Genomic DNA, 25,367 nt, shown 5'->3' on the forward strand with positions numbered 1-25,367 from the left:
GGTTTCCATGTACTCCACTGCCCATCCATATCATCCACTCTCTTTCTCCTTGCCTGAAGTCTGACTGCTGATGCAGGGTTCCCCGAACACTGCAAGGTGACAGAGTGCTTCACTTAGTAAATCTGTTGCTTGATGCTGCCAGGTAGAAGTCTGGTTGCTCTCCAGAAAGATCCAGAAGAAGATCAATCCTAGCTTCCTTCCTTGCATGTTTCTACTTTAGCCTGATCCTGAGCAGATTACTTTAGGCTCGTTAACTCTGAACGTTACGGCACAAACAGAGCCTGCTCAGGCCAAGGACTTTGGCAGACATGCACAACTTTGCTCCTGGGACTTAAAAATAACGTGTAGCAGAGGGCAGCTAAAAGGCACAGGCTCACAGCCCAGTTTCGACATGATATGCCTGTGCAGGCAGCAGGAACATCAGCTCTGCCTGTGGGAGGCGAGGTAGGGAGCTCGCTGGAGCCCTGGTCAGGGGGAGAGACGGCCAGCAGGTGGGAGGTGTGGTACCCCGGAAACTAAGGGTCTGTGTTGCAATTAATTAAGGATTCTACTTCCAGCCTCTAATCCTGAATAATTTGTTTCACATTTCATAAAATGGATATCTGCATTGATGCAATTTATTCTGTGGGAAATTTAAGTTTGCAGTGACTGAAGGACTGAAAGCAGAGGTAGAAAAATCAAGAAGAGAATTAGCAAGCTCTGCCTGCAACATCCTGGATTTATTAAAGTAATAACCTGGTGGGACTTGCAGGTATAAAAACACTAAAGAAAATGACATATGGTTAAAAAGAGAAGGATGTTTAATTCTAGCCCTTTTGACCTTCAGATTTTAACTGAGGTTGCTACAATGGACAAATTATTAAGTTCTTCACAAACAGTTATTTTAAAACAATTTCATCATATCAAACAGGGAAATAAATATACAATTAAACAGACACAATCATACAACCAATTTGACTAAAACTACTGTACATGTAAAATTGATGGTGAAGATTTTCAGTCTTTTAGGAGAAAAATACACAGATGAAAATGCCTGTGCTACTTGATTTCAGTGACAAACAGATGGCAGAAAATGGTTTCTTAGTGAAAGTAGAACATCAGCTTGCATGGTCTATAATTATGTGGATTTCAAAGGCAATTACATGTTTTGAATAGGAAGACAGAGATGGAGTTCTGCTACAGGTGGCAATCCCGTGCCACTGATACATCAGCCAAGACTCTATTCAAACTGGGTGAACAGAGATATTGTAAGGCATAAACACTATTCCTTACCTCCAAACAGCATTGAGAGTGTGTGCAAACCTTTCACAGGCCTTGTGCACAGAGGTGATTCACACCTACCATAGTTTATTATGGGATAAAAGTCCCCTTTTCCATAAAACCTGTGGATTAGTTCTCCACTGTCTACTTACAGTCTATGAAGCCGACTGGTTGCTGTAGGGAGGTTCTGAGGTTTGATGCTTCAAGTTTTCTGAAGTATGAATGTTCTCCTGAATGCTCTTTTAATTTCTGAACTTGAATTCTGCTGAGAAATGCCCTGTACTCAGACAGCATCTACAATTAGCACACACGTCTGTCCTGTGTCGAAGGCCAAGCTCCAGAGACCTTCTGAGATCTGAAGATATCAGAAGATCTCATGAGATAAACTATCTGAGCCCTTCCAGGACCACAGCATACACAGCACAAGAGCAGCACTGCCCTTAGAGAAAGTCTGACTCCCTGACAACAGGAACAGGTGGCTTTCTATGGTCTACTGGTTTATAAATAAAGTGGAAATCTTTCTTGGTTTCACTCTTAAGCAGGGAGGCTTTGATATGGTGAGGGAGGGCATCTTTGTCCAGCTGCAACCACTGGTCATCAACATAGACAAAGAGTCTGTAGTCCTTGGGCTGGGAGATGTCAAATTTCTCTGCACACTGCTGGCTCAGCTGCTCAGCTGTGGTGTCGTTCCGGGAGGCCAGTGTCCTTGACTGAGCACCAATCTCCAGAAAGGAGATAGAGATGAAATCCTGAAAAGAGACATGAGGACAGATCTTGTAGTTAATGCACTGGCTTTAGGACCCAAAAAGGCAAAATTCTGCCCCAAAGCTCTAGCTGCCTAGAGCTCCTATACCCACCCAGATATTCTCCCAAATATCATCCTTCAGTGCCCCAAATATCCTCTCCTTACTCCCCTCTGAATATGAGCTCTGAATCAGCAAATACTTAAACTAACAAGCACTTAACCAAATAATTAACCCTGGCAAAGGCACAGGATTAAAGGTCATTGTATGTGTAAGCTTTTTGTTGATTTTAGTGAATCTCCTTTGTGTGCAGTCTGCCACAGTTCCTCCTCTACAGCTTCTGAAGAATTAAGATGCAAAGAAGTAACAGACCAGAATAATATGCCCAAAACCTCAAAGATCTGGCCTTAAAACCCCATGTGTCACAGAAACAGGAAAGGACTGGCAGTATAGTGGCCCTTATAACACCATGGTCACTCAAGCAGCACCTTGAGAGAGTGTCCTTCAAACTCTCTTCTGTCAGTAAGGAAACAGCAGAAGAACTTTTCCTGAGGAGGCTGATTTACTCATATCCTGTTTCAGACAGTGACGACTGCGTGGTGAACTTTTCCCTTGCCCGACTCATGAGGAACAAAATTTATAGGGCCTTTGGCCATGGAGGGACCCATATGTTTAATTGATACCTGTGAAGTTTAAGAACATCCCAGCCCTTTCTGTCAGAAAATCTTCAGGTTCCCCAGCAGAAGTGGGAAAGCTGTGGCCTCTGGAATTGCATATGACCGGGGAGGGCCTTACTCCCTCAAACTGGACAAAAGGTCCCTGGACAAAAGGGACAGATTAAATGATATAGCTTTGCCAAATATTTGGCCTAGGGGTTCCCAAGCTGCATTTGTAGGGTATCACTGCAGATGAGGAAGGCCATCACCCCCTCCACCCCCTGCTGCACACCTGAGGTCCCTCCAAAGCCCACCCTCTGCTAAGGGCCTGTTGCCCCATACCTTCTGCCCCACATCTTGCTGCATGGCCTGCTCTCTGGCTCCAAGCTACTTCCTCCCTCCAAACTGGGCTCCAGTATTATCCCCTCCAGCACTTACTTCCATCTCTCCCCTCTGCCCCAACACCTCTGTGCCTGGGTCCTCTCGCCTTGCCCCTGCCCTAGCATCCTGCCCAGGATGGGTGGCCTAGCCATGGCAGCAGTGATCTGTGAGCAGGGCAGTTGCAGGGTGTGTGAGGGGACACTGAACACATCAGCAGGTTAATTACCTCCTATGGACTTGAGTGTCCACGACATTACCCATCGTTCGAAGGAATGGAAAATTGCCCTCATGCCGCTGGAGGCTGTGGGAATCTCCTAGGGAAATATGGCATTTGCTTGCCCAGTTATCATGCTCTGTGCTAGGTACTTGCTATGAGCTCGGGCCAGAGCAGCACATGGAACTGGATGGATATTTGATGTGTCCCCATCCACCATTCACGTGTTCTGAGATCATCAGGGACTGTTTTGACTGCAATACAGAAAGTAAATTAAACCCCACGCTTCCATAGGGCTGTATCTCAAACTCAAGAGGCCTTCCCCTTGGCGTTCATAATTTCCAGTTTTTCACCGTGAAGGTTTTACAAACCCTGCGATGTGGCCTTTGCTGCCTCCCTGCGGGCGAAAATTTTGTCGCAGGACGCAGGGCTGGCAGGACATCCCGAGGCTGGCTGGTCCTGCCACCAGGCTGGGCAAGGCCCTCACCATGGCCAGAGGCCCAGAGCATCCATCCCTGCTTGGGAAACTCTCACACTGGAGCATTGGAGGTCTTCACTGGGCCACACACAGTGCAGGCTTCAAAGCTAACCAGCCTTCGCTGGGGCTGCCCCTGCCACCAGACAGAAGCCAAGCTTAAACCTGCCAGAAGATGCTTGCCTGACCGGCCTTTTGGATGTCTCAAGTTCCTCCTGTGGCTTGATGCCATCCATGCCATGCCCCTCTGCAGCCTGCTCACATCTCCTTAGCTTAGCCCACAACTTCCCCTGGCCCAAGGGCCATGGAGGACAGGGGACTCCTCACCTCCCTGTTGCAGCTCTTAGCACGCCTCCTTCAAGAGTGAACACAGAAATCACTCTACAGTGATGTTTAAAATGATACATTTATGATAGTACTTCAAGACTTCAAAATACATTTTCTAAGTAGTAAATATTTCAAAGGAAGTTTTTTCTGAAGATTTGGAAATCTTGCGCAATACATACTGTTGCTTTTTAATAGTGATTTGTGTTAATTTTAGTTTAAATAATAATAATTGTATTTAAAATGTGTAAGTATGGAGAGACCATGTTCATGTTCCAGGCTTTTTCTCTAGAAGCTAATGCCAAGTACCTGCACTGATGAGCGGGAAGCCCGGGCCTTGTTCAGTGTCCTCCGTCTCTCCCAGCGGTGAATGGAGTCCTGCACCTCCATGCTCAGCTGTCGAGTGACGGTTATTTTGTCATAGTTCTTGATGTGCTCCAGGGCCCCATAGGTGGTTGTTAAATAATAGGAACCTATGAAAAGAGAAGAAGGTCTTATATCAACATCACACCTGCACGGGCAGTTCACTTCCACTTCTGTCCTGCCTGCTTGTGCTCACGCAGTGGCAGTGAGCTGTCTAACACGTGGACAGTGAGCTCTGTTGGACCGTCTTTGCCTAGTTGCAGGGAGCGCAGGGGGGCTCCGGTGTTCACTCAAGAGGAACAAGAATTGACAACCACAGTGTCCTTCCTCCCATCCCAGTTCACAACTATGTCAGCTGCCCAGACTGCTGAGGTTGCTGGGTGCCACAGGAGTAAATACCGAATGAAGGTAAAATAATATAAAAGTTGCCTTCACAGATAAACCCAAACCACTGCCTTTGATCACAGGTGGTTTATTCTTTGGGGCATGGCCACCTTTTTGTTATGTTTAACAGGGCCAGTGCAGCAGGGTGCTGTTCTGTAATTTGGGCTCCTGGGCAGTCCCCATAACGCAAGGAAATAGTAGCAATCATAGTATACTCTGCACAAAGTACAAGGCCTGAACTCACCTCCTCTAATTTCAGCGACATTATTGAAATGGGAAGAGACCAGGACTCCAGTGGACTAAGCACCTTTGAAGGACAGCTCTGACCTGCCAGGGCAATTCACCTTCTGCTCCCTCCATCTCTGTTGACTGGACCAGGAGCCTAGGCATTCAGCTGGGACTAATCCACTAAAGGTGACTGTTTAAAGTCAGATAGGATAAATCTGGGCATGAATAATTCAGAAAAACAGGGTATAAAACAGTAAAAACCTCACAGTCGGTCTTTTCTACTCAGGAACTTTCTGACTGTCACTGTGTTGGCTGCAACAACTAATAAATGCCAATTGCAACAGGCAGGGAAGTAGCTGGACCATTTTCCTATATAAGAACAGGCTTCATCAACAGAGATAAAAGATGAACCCCATTAAGAGGACAGAGTTGAATATAAGGAACCTGCTGCTTCAGTTACTGAGCAGCCCCAGGCCCCTTCGCTGCCCCAGGACTGCCCAGCACCAGAGTGCCAGGCTGGGTACCCACATCCCAGCCCGTGGACTCCAGCCCAGTAGAGCTGCCCCGGTTTCAGTCAGACAGCTGCTAACCTAATGCAAAGTGACCATTCTCCAGACTGCCTTCTTGGCCCAACCCTGTTGCAAAGTGAGAGACTTGGGCTGGGGTCTCCTTTGGACTAGGGCAAAAGATTCGGGTTGAAGAGCAGCAGGGTGGCTTCCCACATGGGGGAGAGGGGAGCATTGGGCGGCCGCTTGGGTGAGAGCTGCCTGCCCTGAGCAGAGCTGGGGGACAGGCCTCGGTGGTGGCTGGCATTGCCCAAGTCGCCCAGCCACTGGGTCTGGTGTGCTGCCCTGCATCCTCCTGCTGCCTTCCCTGCTCTGCTCAGGAGCTGGGGAAAAAAGAGAGGGGAAAAAAAGCCAGGGAAAACAGAGGAAAAACTAAAATATTGCCTTGGAGCTGGGAGGCAATGCCTGTTGTTAACGAGCTTCGCAGGAATTGTGATTGCCTATAGATGGCACTTGCACACCATGCAACCCTCCCACCAGCTCTGAGCATAGCCTCAGCACTTCCTCTGCTTTTGAAGGGCTTCACCATCGCTGGGACTGGTTGCATGAGCGGTGGCTAGAAAACATTTTAGTTAGTTAAGAGCAATAATTTTAGAGCACCGTTTATTTTAAATACTAGTCTAACACAGGAGAGACAAAGGTGTCATCATTTGACTTTCTGTACTTGGAGGGACCCATTAAGGACCACGACCATGAGAATTATCCCACAGGTACAGAGGATTGAGAGGAACTCTGAAAATACTGATCCCTCTTTTTCTTTAATGCCCCCCACAAAGTACTACTGAGAACGGGCCTGCAGGTGCCACTTCTCTCTTCTCGAATATCACTACTACCTTTGCTGTCCTGTCATTCAGTATTACTCCTGCTCTGGCAGACTCACAAAGTACTCATGATCGGACCTGCCTCCTCATGTATCACTGCCCTCAGAGTTCAGGGAGGAAGATCATCCAGTCCCCACAACAGGAATTAATAACATTTTCTTAAGAACTAATTTTGTTCCTGCTTTGCAGAATCTTCATTTCCCCACATTAATTCCCTATCACCTGTCCTTGCCTTTGCCCCTGTAGTCAACATGGCTGTTGTTATTAAAACTCATTCAAAGTAAATTCTTCATCTGGTGGACGGATTTAAATGATTATTTATATTGACTCGACTCTAATTTCACAGTTTCCTCACTTCTGCTTTCCTATTTTTCCTTTTATTTCTGTGTCTTTGTGATCTCAGAGCTTTCTTGATTGGGCCATTCTTTTTTTCCATTCCCTGCATCTGCACTTATTCCTAGTCTCCTTTCTGAAGTGGTTATTCTTTGATCTGGAACTTCCTCATAATTTTCCCCCCTTTTGATTGGAATACACATTTCATATAAGCTTGGTATCTTTGACTTAAAAGAACTTCCCAGCCAGCTTCCCTTCAATATCCCAAACTCCTCTATCCACTTGACCTAAGTAACCAGCTTGTTACAGTATGCCCTTTTGAAATCAAGAACCTGTGGGCAGCATAGTTACCGAAAACAGCTTAGTTAGGTCAGCAAAATGCTGGTTTTAGGCTAACTCTTTTTCTGTTAACATTTTTTATTTTTAGCAGGAAATAGAACTTGCTAATAGAACTGTACTGCTTCTGCTTATTCTGTGCTCTGCTCTGTGCTGGGTAGGCCAGCTCTTAGTTACAGCCTTATATCTCCATTTAATATAAATAACATTAGTTTGCTATTGTTCATCCAGGACTCCTTTCTACAGCCTCAGCACTTCTTAAAACCAAGTCTAAAACAGAACCTATTTTGTTGTTTTGGCAGCTATTTGGTGAAAAATGATTTGTGTTCCTAGTCCAGAGTGCATAGCCCTGTCACTGTTAGTAGTGCTTGCTTCCCAGGCTATATTTGAGAAGCAAAAGGCCTAAAATTCCCTGTGGTGTTTACCCCTTTAATAACATAGCTCTTTATTTACATCCGAAACCAGTAGTTCTCTCTAATCCTACTTCCCTTTCTCTGCCTCACAGTTCATACTCCAGTAGAGGACATAGGCAAACAGGCCACTTTATTTACTCAAATATAAGGTGTGGGAATGATGTATGGCCCCAAGCATGCAATAAAGTTTAAGAAATATGTTCTTTTCTCTTTGCAATAAATAAGTGTTGGCACAATAGATTACAGCAGTTCCTCAACTTTTCAGCCTTCAGGCTAAGGAACACTAGATGTCCCTGTATAGGTTACTAACACAGCAAATATTGATTCTCATTTGCGCTGGGTCCCTGCCTTTCTAGCTGATATCTGGGAACACTGATGGCTACTCAGTGCTATTAAAAACAGTTAAATCATTTAACAGTCATGTTAGAGCCTCAGGTTTGTAAAGGTTGGCTGAAGTTTAGCCACAAAGCCTAGCCAGAGACCTGCCCCCCACACTTTCACAAACACTGAAGTGAAGTAAATAATAATTTCCAAAGAGAATATCCCAGGATGTTCTCTGTTATCCCCAAAACACTGTACTCTACCTTCCCCTAGCTGCAGAGCAGGGTCCATGAGCTCCATCATATACTCCACATTCAGAAGGACTTCAGCCAAGTTGCTGCGGGCCAACACATACATGAGCACGGGGAGGAAGTCATCTGCACCATATGGCTTCCCTGAACAAAGAGAAATACAGAGTGGTCCCAATAAACTCACCACAAAGGCACGTTCCCACTCAACAGTGATGACTTCTCACCCACCATGTCCTGAGTAGACTTTGGTTTACATTATCTGAAGAGTTAAAGCTCAAATGTGCCAGTAAAGAAAAAACCCCGAAAAATGGAAAATTAGTTCACTAAAAAAAATAAGTAAACTTCCTTCAAGCCCAAAATATGAGCTTGAAAATTCTTACTGGGCTCTATTTTTGTCATTATTAGCTAGAAAAAACTTAGTCATCATGGATCACAGACAAGGGGCAAAACTGGAAGGGTGCAAAGGCTGAATCCTGCCAGTTTGACCCTCTGATTTGGCACTGTCATCAGAAGTACAATTCAGGTTTGCAGTATTAGCAGCAAAGCTGTCTACATAAGTTAAGGGTATTTATTCTCTTAGGTCTGCTCTATGTGTGGGACAGAAGAGTAAAACAAGGATTTGAGACAGTGGTTTTTACAACTGAGGACTTCCGTGACTATTTTCCTGCATGTCTCCCAAGAGTTGGGATTTAAGGGGAAGTATCTTTCCAGTCGTGGTGTCTAGGTGAGAAAACAAAAAGCCTTTCACATTTGGAATAGGACTAGCTTTTGGATTGGTGTGCAGCAGGTGCTACAGGAACAAATGCTGGTGAGCTGAAATTTTCCTATGCTTAAAGCATTCAGATCAGCAAAGTCAGCAAACAGATATTATATGTTATCTGTAAAAGTTCTTACGATCCCTGAGGACAAAAAAGCATACATGTTAACAGTCATCATTATGAATAATTACTGCTTAAAATAGAACCCAAACAAAAGTTCCACCATGTAAACTACAAAGAACACACGGCCAGCCTTTCTTATTTGAAAGATGCTTTCACATAAACATGAGTATGATGCTTTCACTTTCTACCAACATGTCACAAATTCATCATGGATAACATGTAATACTAAGTTGCTTAACAGGCTTATCTTCTCAACACTCAGGAATGAACTTTCTTCTTAACCCAAGCCCAGATTATTTTCATTCTGAATGTTCTCATCTATGCGTTAGAATGTATTGGTTTCACTGGTTTGGAACTGGTCATGAATGTCTTACTTGAGAACTGTCTGCCTAGCTCCAGAAATCACAGTTATCCCTGATGTAGCTTCAGTGAAATTATGCCCTGGTCATTTTTGGCCCATAGTCCACATGCCCTTCCATGGTATGGAATAAATTCCTATTTCTCAAATGTTCCCACTGACTTATTTCAAATCTTTGCCATGAGTCAGCTTTCCTTATTTATCATTCATAGTTGATGTGGATTCTCTACTGGCAAAGAAAGATATTCTTCTGAAGCCTCAAATAAGCATGAGCTTAGTCCCCGATGAAAAAAAAAAAAAAGTGAGGCATTAAATTAGATCCAGTAGTATATCTAGTGAACAGAGAGTTGATCCAGCTAAAACAAAGTGTTGGAGGATGAGAGATTCTCAGAGCTGTAATTCAGTCCAGTTCTAACAGAGTCAGCACACACTACAACAGAATTTATTTAATGAAAGCTGGATTAACGCTTTCAGTTCTGTTTGCTCTTCTATGGCTGTCTTTAGTCAAATGAGACAGCCTTAGTTCTTCAACCAAACTGTAGAAGGACTCTATTGTTTCATTAACATCTGGCTGGACATTTTGTTTGTCCTGTGTTTCCTTGGCTTATGTCTCTGCAAAAGCTTCAGCTGGGTGGAGGGACCAATTCATTACTGTCATATATATGAACATAATACAAGCAGCTTAGTATTACAGCTATTTAATACTCTGTAGCAAAAAAATGACTCAACTAAGACATGAAAACTTACTAGAAAAGCTGCACAGAGAAAAGCCCTACTTTTATCTGCTTTTCACCAGTTTAAATCAGAACTAACACCCCTGATGCCAATAGAGTTACTTTTGTATAAAACTAGTGTAAGAGAAGATGAAGTCAAGTACCAAAGAGTTTGCTAGGCTCATATTTTCCCTGCCATTAAATTTTTTTTCTTTATCATTCAGTAGTTACTGAGCTGTGCGTGAGTGGCATGGATTGGGTGCTTCTGATTCCTTGAAAGCCAAGGGATTTCCAGTGAAGCACCAATAGCAGAGTTTTCTCTTTCCTACCACTTTTTTTTCATGACCAATCCATCTTCTGTCTACTAGGGCAACCAACGAAGTTGCCAATTCACAGCATGAATTCCTGTCCACTTGGAAAAAATCTGCTCTTTTTTAAAGAGATCACCAACCAGCCAATGGTCTGACCCACCAATATAGCAGGGGAAACAGTGACTTGGAATCGAAAAATTCAGTGTCCCCAGCCATCAACCCTGAGTGCCAACTTAAATGAATTTTAGAGGACACTTTTCCAGGACTCCTACAGAATCTCTTTATTTCTCTCTTATTGGCTAAGAGTGGTTGTATTTACAAGCAGGCATTGAGTCAATTATTTTTAACTGCTATCTCATTTCCATAAGCTGATTTAGCTGCTCTACCCACTAGCCCTTGTTATAAACCTCTCTCAACTTTAAGATTTCATAGAAATATTATTGGAGAACTGTTTCTGCAGACCCAGCTGTTTATATGCCTTAATTACAAAAAGCTGATATACAGTTTCCTTTTGATTAATAAACTCAGAGCAGTGGTGTTTGACTGCAATAATGGAAAGTGTGCTCATTCCCCATATGCTATATATGCTGATAACCTGCATAGATTACTAGACTTCATTTTAATCCACTTGTGGGAATATGAAGCCTGATGTCTAAATACCCATGTTTGCAGCTAAAGCTGAAGTCAGCAGGAGCTGTAGGTGTCAACAAGAGAAAAGCAGAGCTAGTCATCAAGGATCTAGCTCTGATTTTAGACGTGACTTCATGTGTTGCCACAAGCTTCCAGCGCTGCCTAGGGCAAGTCAGATTTGGGTATATTGTGTCTGTCTGTGGAGCACTTATTGTAGACATCTCAACGGCTTCTCTCTACTGCCTGTACATGGAGCCAATGCTGGGTGCACAGGAGGGCAGGGAGTTTGAACCTCTTCTTCTTCTCCTTATCTTGGATGTCGCAGTGGGCACAGGGACTATTTTAGGCATGTACAGACTGAGCACAGCCCTGAGATGCTCTCTATATGAATCTCCCATGGGATAATAGGCACTTGAGAAGACACACCCTAAAAATCATCAGCGGCTCAAACACCACCAGAAGCTAGGGAGGAAGGCACAAAGGCATATGTAAACGAGGACACCTGCCCTCCCCAACAGGTCAATGCTGCTCAGCACCCCACAGCTCCCACGTGTCCTGCACCGCGACTGGCACCAGGTCTCCGTCAGCACTGAGGCACTCATCCAGAGACTGCAGCAGGGCTCTACTCCCAGGCTGCTGCCTCCTCAGCTCCCCTTTCACTCTGGGTCAGAGCCAAGTGCCCAGACCTGGTGTCTAGCTCTGTTTGTGGCCTTCCAGACAGGGGTATGTTTGCAGCTGGAGGAGTTAATTCTAGCCCTGATCTTGCCAGCAGTTGCTGTGACTCTGGCTTGCTTGTTCAAGGTGGTGGTGTTCTACTCCAAATCTGAATTACTTGCTTTATTTTGTCCCACATACCAGTAACAGGAAACATTTATTTCAGAAATATCCATAAGAAGCTTAAAATAAGCCTTCTCTTTTGCCACAAGCCCATCCTATTATGTTTATAGCAAAGCAAGGACAACATCAGCTTCTGGCTGGAGTGCAGCACTTGAATGGAAAGGCTATTAATTAAATACATGATTTAAAGCAACTGGAATTCTGCCCAAGCCTCCATAAAGAAATTAGAGCCTGTTTTAGCACATACATGTGTTTCTTCTCCCTCCATGAATATTCTGACAACCAGCAGACAGTGATAATACATTGCACTTTGCTCTAATATTTACCAAACATTGGAATGAAGTCTAGCATCAGCTCTCCAGGAAAGATGCATTTTAGCCTCAGTTATTGATGGGAAAACAGGGGCACACAAAAGTTAACTGAGATTTGTCCAAGATCATAAGAAAAAATTGTGACCATCCTTCCACTGACTATCATTTTGCTTTCCGTTGTCCATCCCATATTACCTTGGCAGGGTTTGATTTACGGCATAGTTGAATTAGGAGAGCTAATAAGTGTGGGCTGCCTGAATCCCTTTCCAAAGCATATGTTCTACAGATCAGAGGAATCTATTTCCCTTGAAAAATTTGAACTGGCTCTTTAATTCAAATATAGCAATTGCACTAGCCAAAAGAAAGAGATCATCTCTAGTCTATCAGGCTTCATTAATAGTAAATCAAATACAGATATCCTCCTCCTAAAGATAACAAATCAGAACAATTGTGTATAGCTTTATTTTCCTTCTTAGAAGTGAGAGATGATAATGAGCAGCGCAGTGGAGTTGTTCTGACTTGGTTTAAAGAGCTTCTAGCATTGGTTCAGCACTGACTACTGAAGTATCAGGGGCCAGTTTCCTTCACATAGGCTCAGCTAACCCACTCAAGATACACTGCTTCATGTCCATGCCTTTGTCAAACACAGAGCCATACAGGGGTGCATCAGGGCAACTCATATCCATCTATGCAGATGATAAAATTAATCCTAAAAACCAGGAAGAGAAAGATTCCAATGTAATATATATCCTAATTATCCTCTTCTTCAAAAAGCAGACTATGCCATGCAAAACTATGCCACAGAAATTATTAAATCAGACATTTTAGGGCCACCATAGGGGTCACTCACCTAGCCAAGCTCCCCACTAATGCAGAACTACTTTTGAACTATATACTCCAGTTCTCTGGGGAGTTCAAAGATACACAAAGGATGAAACTTCACAATCCTGTCTATTCCACAGGGTAAAAGGTGTTGAAGTTAGGAAATTGTTCATCTGTTCATTCTTCTTGAATCACCTTAGAAAGAGGTTTCCCCATCTTTCACATTTCCACCTTATGCTTAGGGCATTTCCATGCCATTCTCGGTCATGGACTGACCAAGCTCGACCCATTTTTCTCACCCAGTATTTCTTCATAAACTCATTCCTACAGCTCTTCCATCTTCTGCAGAGCAGCAGCTCCCAGGTAGCAGAGAGCTAAGAGCTCCAGCCTCGCCAGTGCCAGTATACAGCACACAAACATTTCATGTTGCCAATTTGCATCTTGCTTATCACTCTGCAGGTCTCACTTGATTTTTTGACAAAGAGAAAAGCAGAGATTCTAATTCTAATCTTACCATCTAAATCTTAATCTAATTCTAATCTAAACCCTTTCACTGTTTGTCTGAGGAAAGGTATGTCTGGAAGATAAAACAATAAACACTTTTTTCTACATAGGATTACAGCGCTTCTACACAAATGAAATATCTGTTCCAACTGCATGCACAACTCTCCCTGTGGGTATTGGGGTGTGCAGGAGCAGCTGGAGAGTTAGGAGATTCATAGTTCCATACAAGTCCTGTCCTACTTTTTCTAGTGCACAAAGCAAAAAAATTCTGGCCAGTTTTCAACAGAGAGCCCAAACTTTCCTTCTCCTATTCTTTTAATGCATATTATTAACACTAGCCACGCCTAGTATTTTTAGTTGCAGGTTACATATTTTTAGTTTGTAGTTTACATTCTTGGAGGCATATGTTGCTGTTACTTAAGTTTGCACAGGTCTTGGAAAAGCTTGGTGAGACCCTGCAGTGCTATCATAATTGTCCCATGGGGAGGATTCATCTTACTGATGCCACTGCCTACACTGTACATGTGAATATCTGAACTGGTATCCCTAAATTCCTTTTATAGTCAATGATGAACTAATCAATATTGTCAATGGCATTTAAGGCATGAGTCATCTTGCCCTAAGACAGACATCTACATGTAGTCAGATGAATTGACTGATCTCCATTGACTAAATCCTCATTGTCTATAATGAGAAACTAGACAAGATGCCCATCTGTGGCCACCTACAGCTAGTTATAGCTGTAGAAATGTCCTGCTTCAACATACATACTGCAGTTCTGCTCAAAGGTCTGTTAGGGAAAAAGGTGTATTGACTATGACTGTGAACTGGCCTTCCTGATTCCTTGTGATGCATCAGATCCACAAGCTGATTGCCTTCCACTTGATGGAAAAATGTTAGTTTAAACCAACTGAGGATCTGACCCATTCAGTTTATAGTCTAGGTATCAGGGGTTCAATTTATCAGGCAGATTTTGTCATGTAATATAAATTGCAGCTTTGTATTGAAACATTTTGAGAAACTAACCAGAGAATTTGCACTTTCTTAAAATACAGGATATACAGAGTCAGTCAAGGCTGACTTCAAAGTTTCATAACTCTTTCAACGGTAGAAAGATAAGAACTACCACAGGGACAGATGTTCCTGACTGAGCCTATCCCTAGTTTTAAAGAAAACTTAGTACTTTTCAGGACACCCTAGCTGAAGTTGGACTGGTGTACATAGCTCTCAATACCTTAACATTTAAAAATTTATGTTTTATTGGGGATCTAAAATAAAACTTGAAGGATTTGGTGGTATTTACACTTTGCTTTGAGATATGAGTCCATATTCACAGGTCAGTCTGTCCAACAGTCAGCCCAAAGGGGATAAAGACCTGGCCTGAGCTGCCACCTAGCAAATTAAACCAGACAGCACAAGTAGTTATCGTGTTATTGAACAGATAATTTTTTTTGACAGAGGTAGACTGATTTTGGCCCTTTGGTACAACGAATAATTAGTTTTGTATTCCATCTGCTCTGATCTTGGAAGAGGTGGGAACTAACTAATTCAGTGGTGAGAAGAAGGAGCTAAAGGAAGAACTGCATTACACAGGAAATAGAGCATGGCCTGTGCTCTTCCTGTGTGAAGAAATGTGCTGCCTCAAAGCTGGCTGAAAGCAAAAGGGTCACTGCACTGCTGCTTTCCAGATGGGGAGAGGGCAGAGACATAATTCCTACCCTGCAAAATCAGGCCTGAGCAGCCTGCAGCACGCTGGTCTGCCTAGCACCAGTCGGGAAATTTCTGACAGAAAAAAAATTTCAGCGTGCTGAACGTTTTTCTCTGCCAAATGAAAAATCAAAGTGATATAAGTGATCCAGGGTCAGTTCATTCTGTTGAGGAGGTTTTACACGTTTCATTTCTAATCAGGTCTACAGAACATTTTACTGAATTTCTCTTTGAGTGTACTGTCTTCCAGGAGTTATACTACAGCATTCCTCTCCCTTAGCCTCTTTCTTGGGTTCAGTTCTCTTAATGCCAGGTCAGTTTCCTTCTGACTGTGCTCTGGTGTGCATCATGGGTCATATATACTGGCCAGGGAACTGGACCCGCAGGGGAGAATTCAGCTTCCAAGCTACAACCCCCTTGAAGCAGTACCTTGAGAAAAGAGCTGAGATGACCAAAATGAAGTACTTTGGTTAGCACAGCAAATCATAATGAAAATGTCTGATTTCATGAATACCAATCTGTTAAAGCATTTAGATATTTTTGAATTATTTCTCTGACCTCTAATTTCTGTTCCATAAAATGAAAATGGCAGCATTTCCTGCAACAGAGAAATTCCAACTTTGAGTTAACTGAGGCTGGACAGATAGGAAATGTACCACCACCATCAGTAGGAGACTGTGTCTCCTGTGTGGGTTTCAGTGAGGTATTTATGCAACTCGTTGATCTACATCAAATTAGTTTTAATCTCAAGTAACACAACTGTTTCAAAACAGTTACAGCACATATACCAACATGTGTCCAAACCTACTCAATACCTGAAGACAGTCAAGGCAGATTAAAGGCCTGTCTGCCTTGCTGCTTAGGCTCAGCCTTGGGGTGACTCCCTGCCCTGCTGTTGATGTGTTCAAATTAGTCCTTGAAACTTTCTGCATACTGTCCTAGGAGAGGACCCTGAGACTAGTCTCAGCTGAGACACAACAATTCCTGTATGAATGCTCCAAGGCTGTTTTCCATGCAAAATTAAACAGAATAGCTGAAAGCACTTTTGGAGATTGTGACTTCTTGAACTACTGCAGGTTGTTGCAAATGAATATCTAGTTGCTCTACAAATATATGCATGGCTTGTCATCAGCTCCCCAGTTTACAGAGGCCAGGCCATTTGAGGCCTTCAAGAGGCCAGGCACACTCCTGGAGGAAGGGGCTTCCTAGGCTATCTGCAAAAATGCATCCTGTTCTGCAGTCCAAAGGCTTAACATGTGAATTTAGTGGTTGGCCTGAGGCCCAGGTTATACTCATACTCACAACACAGACTTGTTTGCACTAGATAAATGTCATAGTGGTTTTTGGAATTTACTAGAGCATCAGGAATTAGTAACAAACAGCACTAGTGTTCTACATCCCCTCCTCAATTTAGGCAAGACTTTGGAAAGGCCAAATCAAGAGACTTTTCCCAAAGATTCATTCCTAGACTTTACCATTAACCTGCTACATGCTGGGACAGAGCACTGGGGATTTAAGGAAAGCTGTGTGAAGACTGGTGCAAGGGGGACATTACCAATAAAGTGCACACTTAAGGATATTATCTGGTTCTTAGAATTATGGAGCTTAAAGTTAACCAGGAAACATTTTATACTTGTTATTAATGCAGAGAGCTTCACAGTCACTAATCAGCCCAATCTGAACACAACCTATGGAGAGCTCAAACTAAACACACTGACCATCACTGTTACCTCCAATCCAAATATTACTGCATGGACTGTAACATAAATCCTGTTCCTGTGAGAACTGGAGAAGAACCAGTGAAGGGTATCATTTCAGTAGGAATGCTGTACCTGGGTTCCCCTGAGCCATGGAGTCATAGATGAGTTTGCAGGACTTCAGCAAGATGGCAATCTTCTTTTCTGGGGAGTAGGCTTTGTGCATGGTTGTGAACTTGTGAAGGATTTTTTCCAGCACAACAGTTTCAGGCACACTGGTCGTGACACCTAGGTCAGTAGTAGTTGTGTTTTGTATCACGAGTTGGTTTTCTTTCAGCTGCTGTAAAGATCCATCTTTGCTGTGGATTTCTTTCAAATAAGAATCAATGGCTTCTTTTAAAGGTTTCAGGACACATTTGTACAAAGCTGACTCAGCAATCACGTCTACACAGAGAAGGGAGGGAGAACACAGAAGTCCATGACAGATAATCAGCACAGATGCAAGTAAAACTCCTAAAAAAAAGATATGGTTTTTCATGCGCTATTGCATAGCTGAGTGCAGGGAACAGAAGTTACATCCCAGAAAGCAGACATTTCACTACCAAGGCTCAAGACTGACATCAGTGCACAGTCTCTGCCACTGGAGCCACAGGAGAGCTCCTGCTACCAGCTGCCCCAGCTGTCTTTGCCCAGCTCTCAGCTGACCAGTGAGTTACCATCAGGCAAGCCAACTCCAGGAAGAGATGAGGAACCGACAGTCCTGCGCTTATGGATGCCTAGATGGGCACCCTATCTGAGATGCTTACTTTGGGATTAGATTAACTGCATCCTCAAAGTGTACCTTTCTCTCCACTGACTAAAAAGGGAGGTGTAGCCACCAGCTGAGAGGCAGATGCCAACGTCTGGTCAGAAGCCTCTTACCCTTACTGCCCAAGTGACTCTAACTTAGTGACACGTAAGTCACTTCTTACGCCACCTGTGGATGAGGAAATGGTCTGTGTGGGTTGAATGCTTGCTTAATATTTAGCAGGAGACAAAAGGAAGCATGAGAGACTGTAGGAAATTGCCTTTTGTCTGCTGTCTGCTTCTGTCACTGAAACCTAAAAACCAGAAGCAGAGCCAGTCAGCCGGAAGCAGGAGAGAATTAAACGGTAAATCTTCCACAGTAGGAATATCCATCATCCACAGGAGAAGGAAGTCTTCTCCTGACCTGACTGGGCCATATCATCCTGTTAAGTAACCACAAGAAGTAAACAGAGGTTGATCTAACCAAGCGTGTCTGCATGAAGGTGGGCGAATCCTTTCCCACACAGAGCTCTACTGAGCAGAACAAAGAGACTTCCTCTTTCTGCCTCCTCTCCACCTTCCCTAATTAATATTCAAGACAGTTTTCACTATGCTGACACCCCTCTCTGTCTCCAAGAAAGGGGTTATTGGGACAGAAATTGCAGGTGTTACATGAGATACAGAAAAGGGAAGTTGTAGCTCCCTCTCCTAGCTATGTTAAGGGACCAGCAGCAGGTCTGTACTTCTGGGGAGGCTGCAGGGTCATCTGAAGTCTTGACTGGGTGAGAAAGGAAGTCATAAGGGCCTGCTGAGACTAACATCTGGGTTCCTCTGGCTCTTGGCTCTCCACTTAGCTGAGTCTCACCTCATACTGGAGCTGCAGGTTCCCCTGGAAACCCTTGTCACGTCTTCCCTGGGAACCAGTGCTTGGACCTTTTCATCTCATCAGCAGTGAGAATGCATGTCTGGCCTTCATCCATAAGAAATAAATACCTGATAAGGGCAAGGAGGGTTACCTGCCACTCCTGGGCTGGTGCCCTACAAGGCACAAGATAGGATAACACAATAGTTGCCAGTCACCATTCCTGATGACAAATTCCAATCCTTATATGAGAGATCTTTTGGAAAAGGGGGCTCTCTCCATTTTCAACAGCTTTCTGCCACTCATTTCTTGCTCCCAATGTAGTGAAGGCTGTGACCTTTCCATACATACAGATTGGGAAAAATACTAAGTCTGCTAAGGAAGGTATATCTATGCTGAGCCAAGACACCAGTGCTTTTGGTAACACTATCTCTGACTAAGACAGCCAAAAATAGGGGAGGTAGAAGCTGGGACCCACACTATGGCTGGCAATGTTCTATGTTGTGTCTTCTAGCTCCCAGTTTGCTTGGAGCGAGCTTAGGAAATCTCATACATAGCTCTGCATTGGTTGCCAGGTCCTCCAGAAACAGCTGCAAGTCAAACAAGCGCATGAGCACCTGCATGCATATTTTATCTATACTGCTTTGCACAGGATAAAGATTTTACAGTTCTCTGTAGGCTCCCTCATGAATATATGTTAACCTTAGGATAGTCCATTTCTTAGTAAGGAGGGAACTGATACATTACTGTCCCACAGAATACTGAATGAAAAGCAACAAAACACCCCCAAACCACCAAAAAGATTACTTCTCCTTCCCCAAGGTAAGCTATGTCTGAAGCAGAGAGAGGCGAATACTACATTTTGGAGCCAGCAGTGGTGTTGCAGCAGGTAGCTCTTCCACCTTCTTCTGAGCTGAGGAGCACAGAGTGTGATCAAATGATTCCTCCAACCTGCCATTCAAAAATATTGTAGCCTTGTCCCTCCTTGTGAGGGACTAGCCCCTGAACTGGCTGCCACATTCAGGGGAAAGTTCTCCATTGTCATTGCAGAGCATGGAGCTGCAGTGGACATGGAAGGCCGCAGGGAACAGAGCAGTACCGGCAGGTTTTGGTCTCATATGATTCCAGTGAAGACAGGTCTTTTTGTGCATCTCTCTGTGTCACACACACACATATTTCTATATACATATACATACATACATACACACACACACATATTATATACACGCATATATATATATATATATATATACACACACACACACATACACACACACACACACAAAAACTCTTCCTCTTAAAATATTCATAATGGAATTTTCCCTCTCCTTGGTCTCCTGGGTTTTAGAGCTGCTCCTTTAAGTGCTGCCAGCTGCAAAGCAGACTTCAGCTCACATCCCTCAGGTTTGGGAGATGGCTTATAATTTTGTAAAGCAGAATCTGTGTCTGCCTAGTCCTGTCTCCCTTCTCACCTTCCCAAAACCTCCCCTGATGATGAATAAAGCACAAACACCTACCTATCTGTTCCTCGGTGTAGGCAGCTGGGTCTATCAGAGTTTTCAACTCAGTGCTCTGCACTAAGTAACTCTTCAGCTGAGTCATCATCATCCGGATTTCTTGTAGCATCTCTGTGCTGGAGCTCTGTTTTGCCATCATCTCTAAACTGTACACTCTGTAGTCCTGCACCAGGTTGCCAAAGTATGAATCCTTGTCCTGTGCCAGCTCCACTATCTTCTTCTGAAGCTTTCTGTCACTAGACAAAAAGACTGTGAAGACATTAGACAGGCTCACAAAGGAGAGCCTGTTCTTGGCCTTGCCCAAGATCACAGAACGTGTTTTTTTACCAGATGGACAAGCCAGCACCTCTAAGTCATCCTCTGTGCTGCTGGTGGAGTAGGAGTCTGGCTCGGATGCGGATGCCTGAGCCATGGCGCTGCCTCCTGGGCCCTCTAGGGAGGAATGCGAACCTTTCAGTTCTGCAGAGCTGATGGATTTGCAGCCATGTCCTGATTCAGTCTCAGCGTTTGTACAAGTGGAACCACCAGCTGCTGCTGCTGAGACATCCTTGGATGAAGCCAGCACTGCAGCTGAGCTCAGCTCCTCAACTGTTCTTTGCTTCAACTGGCAAGACCTGGGGATGCTTGGTGCATGGGAAAGTCTCTTCTTTCTTGGTGGTGGGATAGGAGGTGTCTTTCCTTTCTGGATGGCATTCATTTGTGTCTCATGCATGTCCTCTTTCTTCTCTGCAGGTTCAGGCTTTGTCTCCTGAAACTGTGATACAGCTCTTTCAGGAACCTCCCCAGGCATTTCTACAGCCTTTCTGCACAACAGCCTTTTATCTCCACTCTCTGTACTGGTGTCCTGTTTTTCATCTGTGTGTTCCCCTTTCAGCGTTTCACAACTTCCAGGCTTACCCACACAGCTCTCATCTGAGGTCCTCTCAGACAGTCGCCTCCGTGGGGGGATGGAGGGCTGGGAGCACTTCTTGGGGCTCAGTGCCAATGGCTCCTTGACTGAGCAGCTTTGCTTCCCTTCTTCTTCTTCTTTACTGTCACCGCCCTCAATTTTCATTTCCTTGATGCTCTTTCCTAGTGGCTGAAGAGGCAGCTGGTTTTCTTTACAGGCAGTCATGGGGTCCTGGGGGAGCTTCAGAGAGGATTTCAGAGAGTGACCGTGAGAAGGTGGAGGTGGCGGGGGGCGGTGCGGAGACCTCTTTTCAGAGAGTGTGGTGGCAGAGGGGAGATCGGTGCTCACAGCATGGCTTTTAGGAGCCAGTACATCTGGAGGAAAAGGATTACTGCACTCTTCTATAAAAATAGGATTCACGAACCAGAGCCTGTCATTTCCTATTGACAGCTCAATTTCACATGAGCAGTGGTTTGTGCTACTTGCAAAACACTGGGTAGATCTTAAACTGTCTGCCTGGGCCGTGCTGAAAGCAGAGGCTTTTGCAGGTTGGGATATCCCCCCTCCTCTTCTGTGGTTTAAGGAAGAATCCCAGAAATCTGTTCCAAAAAAGCAAACAAACAAACAAACAAGGGCCGTGCTGAAAGCAGAGGCTTTTGCAGGTTGGGATATCCCCCCTCCTCTTCTGTGGTTTAAGGAAGAATCCCAGAAATCTGTTCCAAAAAAGCAAACAAACAAACAAACAAACAAAGAGACTAGAATGAGAGAATTTTAGCTGCTAACAGTACATGAAAATTCTACTTTGTGTTAGAAGACATGTTATAAAAGCTTTCACACCTCTGCACAAAACTGTATGAGGAAAAGGTTGATTGTTTTGTGTGTGTACGATGCTTCAGACTAGGGTATGAGCTCAGAAGTTTCACCAGAAAACTATTTCTTGCCAATTTTAGGAAACCCATCTAGTGAGAACAATTAATCCTGTGCAGATTGTGCAGGAGGGTACAAGTAACAAATATGAATGACTGAGAAAAAAGATCTGTCTGTGGCTTGTTCAGTGATCACTGCCCTCCAAATGTAAAATAGCTGTGGATAACGGAGGTGGGGATGTGAAGACCCCAGGCACAAGCTGTCTCCCTTTTACRGACCATAGGAGGGTGTGGAGCTGGGATATACAGCCTGGATCAGATCTGCCCCAGGAACACGAGAGGTGTCGGATGGTGACTACACTGTGCAGCAAGCTGCTGTGGCAGTCTATTCTACACATACATCTGATCCTGCTTTGCAATACAAACAGGTCTGAGTCCAGAAACATAAGGCTTATAGTCCTTCCACAAATTATAATTAGCACTAACTTCTGTAGTTCGGCATAGTCATGCCGAATGCCTGTTTTGCACCCTCCCTTGAGACTGTGTGGCTGCAGGTGTGAAAGAAGAATAGGGCCTTAAAACACTATGCATACATGAAGGTTTTATACTGAAGGAGTAGAGAATAGTTAAATATTTCAGTGAAAATGAAGATGATGTTTCAGATGAAAGTAATCATTTATATATATATCACAAACCTGTTACTAGAATTTGTCTTTCAATTATTTGTTTTAAAAAACATAATAAAATGTTTGTATGCCTTTTAAACAGATTTAGTATCACATTTAACACTTTCCCCTTCCCCCAGAGGTGAGGTTTCAAACCTGCTTGCCTTACTAGTCTGATTGCTTTTAACTGCTCTTAGGGTTGCTAATCTAGGGTCCACTACTGGAAGCATCAGGAAGCAAAGGATCCTGGAAAACCCATGTGCTCTGATTCAAGGAAAAGAGGATGCATCTCTGAGAGTATTCACTGGGTGAGGACTGCATAGACACCTATAGATTTAGGAGACAAGGGGAAGATGGCAAATCATGGAAACACAAAGATGCAATGACTAAATCAAACCACTTTGGTATGGTTGTCCCTGAACATTGAGCGATACGGAGTAGACATCCGTCTGGGTGGATTTACAGGGGACACTTAGGGGGCTACAGGGCCTCCCCCTTGCCACATGATGCCTCCATCCTGCTGCGCTCTTGGTGCCTAGCTTGCCACCACCTTTCTGCAAGAAAAGAGAGGGGATGGATGGGGCTGTGTGCCTGTGGCACAACACTCAGTACTGAGCACTGAGCCCTGGGGCCATAGCACAGCTCACGGGATTGTGCCTTCAGCTCTACCTTGTGAGGCCCCGTTCTCCATAGTTCATCAAACATAGTTCTCAAATAGTTCATCTGTGCACCAGCATAATCCCAATCCTTCATGGGGAAGTGGGGCTCAGGCCTACGCTGGCCAGAGCCCTGGGCAGGGCCTGCCTATACCTCTTCCCAAAAACAAGCCGTCCAGAAAAAAACAGGAGGACTTCCAATTTCTAAAGCAAGGTTATAGCAGAACCTAAAACCGAGAGAACAAACTCTTTAAATAAAGCTAGCTCAGAAGCTGGCTCAGATAAAATCTCTCCCCTGTCCGCCACGTCCTCAAAGCCAGGCCACTTCTCCCAGCCCTGCTCCCCAGTGCAGCCAGTGGTTTTCGGTGGCTTCCTGTTTGCGACAAACTCCACGCAGCTCCTAGGAAAGCACCTTCTTTCTGTCACCRCTGCAAGAGCTGGCCATGCCTCCCTCTGCCAGCAAGCCATCCCCTGCTGCCCTGGGGACAGGGACATCCCCCTCCCTCCAGCAGCGCGGGTGCCGCAGGCAGGGCAGCACCGGCAGGTAGGCTGACTCCACACTGCCCCTTCTCTCCTCTAACAAAGCAATAATATAAAATAGCCACAGAGTAAACTACAGGCAAGCAAATTAAAAGGTTGTATCTGCCATTACAGAGAGAGCTAGTACCTGCAACCAAACGAAGAATTTGGCCGTGAGTCACTAGAAACTGGAAGTTCATTTGCAGTGTTAGACTTGGAGCCAAAACACAGCTCCTTGACTCCAGTGTTAAGGTGGTGAAGTGCCTTTGATTTTGTCTGTGTCAGTTTTATCCATTGTAACCCGCCAGCCACCTTTCTGCACTACTAACAAGACAGTTATTCTTTGTTACCATTGGCCTTCCCTTGCTCAAAAACTGCAAATTCAGAAAAAACCCTCTGAAGCACTGCTTTTCATAACGAAGCCTTTGTACCTCATGCTCTCCTAAAACAATGCCACACATGTCCTGACTCTGTCCCTGGAAGGTAGCAGAGTGGTCGTGACTCACTTTCCCCATATTGAAAAATGGGGAAAATGATAATGGCATCTCTTGTAAAGCATCTTGTGGTCTAAGGATGCAAAATGCTTTACAAAAGTTAGGTATTGTCTCTCTTTCCTTCCATTCATAACARGATAAAATCGCTGATTTACCCCATCACAGCCTAGGCTAGTGTCCATGGCTAATTCTACTTTATAAGCATGTCACCATGCTTTCCTAGGGATGCTGAGGCTAGAACAGCTTTATTCTCTGATTTCCTACCATGAGAGGAAGGAGAATAAAGAAGCTTAAAATAAAAGTGTTATCAGGAACAGCAGCACTTTTGACAACAGAATTCAGCTGTAGACATGCAGATACCGCAGCACAGATGGTGTCATGCTGCCTAGCCCCTCACTTCCAAGACGACCTAGGGTGTGATTTCCTTAAAATGCTCCAACTCCACCGAGTATCAGCAAATACAGGGCAGTGGGAGTTGCTGGTTTAAGTCAGAAGATAATACTGCTGAGTCTCGTGGGCTGAGGAAATGGGGAGTAAACCAATTTACAAAAYGGAAGTTGGTTATTTTTCTCAGTAGCGGGCAAGTAAAAGACAATGTGATGAAAATGCAGTGTTCGACTCAGACTGTGAAAGGCCAGATGAGACAGTGGTGGCCTCTTACCAAGGTCTGCACAGCTGCTTCTCAGAGGCTACTGCAGCCCAGGCCACGCTGTCTCGTACAGTGGGAAGGGCATTTTGATGTTCTCAAATTGGTCCTCTGGCTTTCCCTTAACTTACACTCTGGGAGGGAAGAGTTATCAGTTCTTTGAGGCTTTGACACTTCTGTGAAGGTACATGCTTTCTGTGCACCACGGCCACGCTAATTCTTCTGCTAAGAGACCTGTACCAGCCAAGTCAGGACTAGAGGGTCTACACCATATCCTCTTTGACACTATATAAAACAGCCAGATCCTTCAAAGAACAGTCCAGCTTGCAGGTAGACATCTTATTTCCACCCCTCCAAGAATACATATCACTTTGAAAGAAATGACAGTTGATATACTATAATTTCAAACAATGCCAGGTTTCTGAAGGGAGGATGTCGAGAGGATGGAGCCAGACTCTTTTCAGTGGTGCCCAGTGATAGGACGCGAGGCAACGGGCACAAACTGAAACACAGACAGTTCCATCTGAACGTGAGGAAATACTTTTTCACTGTGAGGGCGACAGCGCACTGGAACAGGTTGCCCAGAGAGGTTGTGGAGTCTCCTTCTCTGGAGATATTCAAAACCTG

At 44.4% G+C, this 25,367-nt stretch overlaps 1 protein-coding gene across 1 annotated transcript in view; it reads right to left on the minus strand.

Moving 5' to 3' along the window:
• Nucleotides 1–777: 777 nt before the first annotated feature.
• LOC112972648 (ras and Rab interactor 3-like) overlaps nucleotides 778–25,367 on the minus strand; it is a 178,850-nt gene continuing 154,260 nt past the window's right edge. The window contains exons 26-30 of the mRNA XM_026079456.1: nucleotides 20,006–21,493; nucleotides 16,976–17,284; nucleotides 8,082–8,213; nucleotides 4,363–4,526; nucleotides 778–2,009 (exon numbers count right to left, since the gene is read on the minus strand). Of these exons, the coding sequence (XP_025935241.1) occupies nucleotides 1,701–2,009; nucleotides 4,363–4,526; nucleotides 8,082–8,213; nucleotides 16,976–17,284; nucleotides 20,006–21,493 (2,402 nt within the window). The 3' untranslated portion in view covers nucleotides 778–1,700. The remainder of the gene's footprint in view (nucleotides 2,010–4,362; nucleotides 4,527–8,081; nucleotides 8,214–16,975; nucleotides 17,285–20,005; nucleotides 21,494–25,367) is intronic.

Source organism: Apteryx rowi, unplaced genomic scaffold, assembly GCF_003343035.1.
Source record: "Apteryx rowi isolate R43461 unplaced genomic scaffold, aptRow1 scaffold_5, whole genome shotgun sequence".
Taxonomy (NCBI): Eukaryota; Metazoa; Chordata; class Aves; order Apterygiformes; family Apterygidae; genus Apteryx; species Apteryx rowi.